Source organism: Cucurbita maxima, unplaced genomic scaffold (genome assembly GCF_002738345.1).
Source record: "Cucurbita maxima cultivar Rimu unplaced genomic scaffold, Cmax_1.0 Cma_Scf00011, whole genome shotgun sequence".
In the NCBI taxonomy this organism is placed as follows: Eukaryota; Viridiplantae; Streptophyta; class Magnoliopsida; order Cucurbitales; family Cucurbitaceae; genus Cucurbita; species Cucurbita maxima.
Window position 1 is genome coordinate 1,802,718 of NW_019272027.1, and position 1,557 is coordinate 1,804,274.

The 1,557-nt window shown below is 38.7% G+C and overlaps 1 protein-coding gene across 1 annotated transcript in view; it reads left to right on the forward strand.

Annotated features, from left to right (window-relative positions):
- LOC111486018 (tubulin alpha-4 chain) overlaps positions 1-1,557 on the forward strand; it is a 2,736-nt gene continuing 1,179 nt past the window's right edge. Inside the window, exons 1-3 of the mRNA XM_023133009.1 lie at positions 1-264; positions 778-1,012; positions 1,117-1,487. Coding sequence (XP_022988777.1) covers positions 172-264; positions 778-1,012; positions 1,117-1,487 — 699 coding nt within the window. The 5' untranslated portion in view covers positions 1-171. The remainder of the gene's footprint in view (positions 265-777; positions 1,013-1,116; positions 1,488-1,557) is intronic.

Consider the following 1,557-nt stretch of genomic DNA (forward strand, 5'->3'; position numbering starts at 1 on the left):
CCCCTTCCTCATTTTTCATTGAAATGTATATTTTCAACAAGAAGGCGTCTTCATAAACGCCTTCGTGGTCTCCGTTTTCGATCTTCTTCTTCTGCTTCGTTCGATCGTGTTTTCTTGTTCAACTTCTTCGATTTTTGCTTTAGGCTGCGTTGTTTGTTTGGCCGGAGAAAAATGAGGGAGTGCATTTCGATTCATATCGGTCAGGCTGGGATTCAGGTCGGCAATGCATGCTGGGAACTGTATTGCCTTGAGCATGGAATTCAGGTCTATTTCCTTTTAGTTTCATTTACGGTTCTTGATATATGTATCTGAATCCGTTATTGCTTGAATCTGCTTTCGATTTGTATCTTTTCTTCTTGCATGTTTGTTTCTCCTTGTTTCTCCTTGAATACGTTATTTACGGTGCTTCTCTGTTGCGTGATTTTCGATTTGATGATACTTCGATCGCGTGCAAATTTTCTGGTTCCTTATTTTGGACATCGTATCGGATTTTTTTTTCCCGGATTATACGACTATTAGTTCTTGAGTTCGTTCTTTATATCTTTCTATGAAGTATTCATCTGCTAGGTATTTTTCTTATGTTTTCTGTTTTGTCTTTGAATTTTACCAAGATCAGATCTATAATTGCAAAAATAGTTTATAATTTCAAATCCTTACAAATATGAATAGAAAAGATTATATTGAAAGGAATTCAATGCGAGTGTTCTTTATTCTCTTTTTCCGTAAGAATCATAATGAAATTTGAATTTGACTTCCATGTTTGCTAAATTTTTTTAGCCTGATGGCCAAATGCCGAGTGACAAGACTGTAGGCGGAGGCGATGATGCCTTTAACACCTTCTTCAGCGAAACAGGGGCAGGAAAGCATGTTCCTCGTGCTGTTTTCGTTGATCTTGAGCCTACTGTCATTGATGAGGTGAGGACTGGAATGTACCGCCAATTGTTCCATCCTGAACAGCTAATTAGCGGCAAGGAGGATGCTGCCAATAACTTTGCTCGTGGCCATTACACCAGTGAGCTTTTTAAATCGTCTCTTCCGTAATTATGTTCAATAAAAATAGAATATACGCCTTACTTTTTCCTGAATTGTAATGATAATTGTAAACTTGTGTTTCAGTCGGCAAGGAGATTGTGGATCTCTGTTTGGATCGTATTAGAAAGCTCGCTGACAACTGCACTGGACTTCAAGGATTCCTGGTTTTTAACGCTGTTGGTGGGGGCACTGGTTCTGGTCTTGGCTCCCTCCTTTTGGAGCGCTTGTCTGTTGACTATGGCAAGAAATCAAAGCTTGGTTTCACAATTTATCCCTCTCCACTGGTTTCCACCTCTGTTGTTGAACCATACAACAGTGTTCTCTCAACCCACTCCCTCCTTGAACATACAGATGTTTCTGTACTTCTTGATAACGAGGCCATTTATGATATCTGTAGACGCTCCCTTGACATTGAGCGACCCACATACACAAACCTAAACCGTCTCATCTCTCAGGTTCAGCTCAATATCTTCTTTGATTTTCTCGATTTTTTTTTTTTTTTTTTTTTTTTTTTTTTTTTTTTTT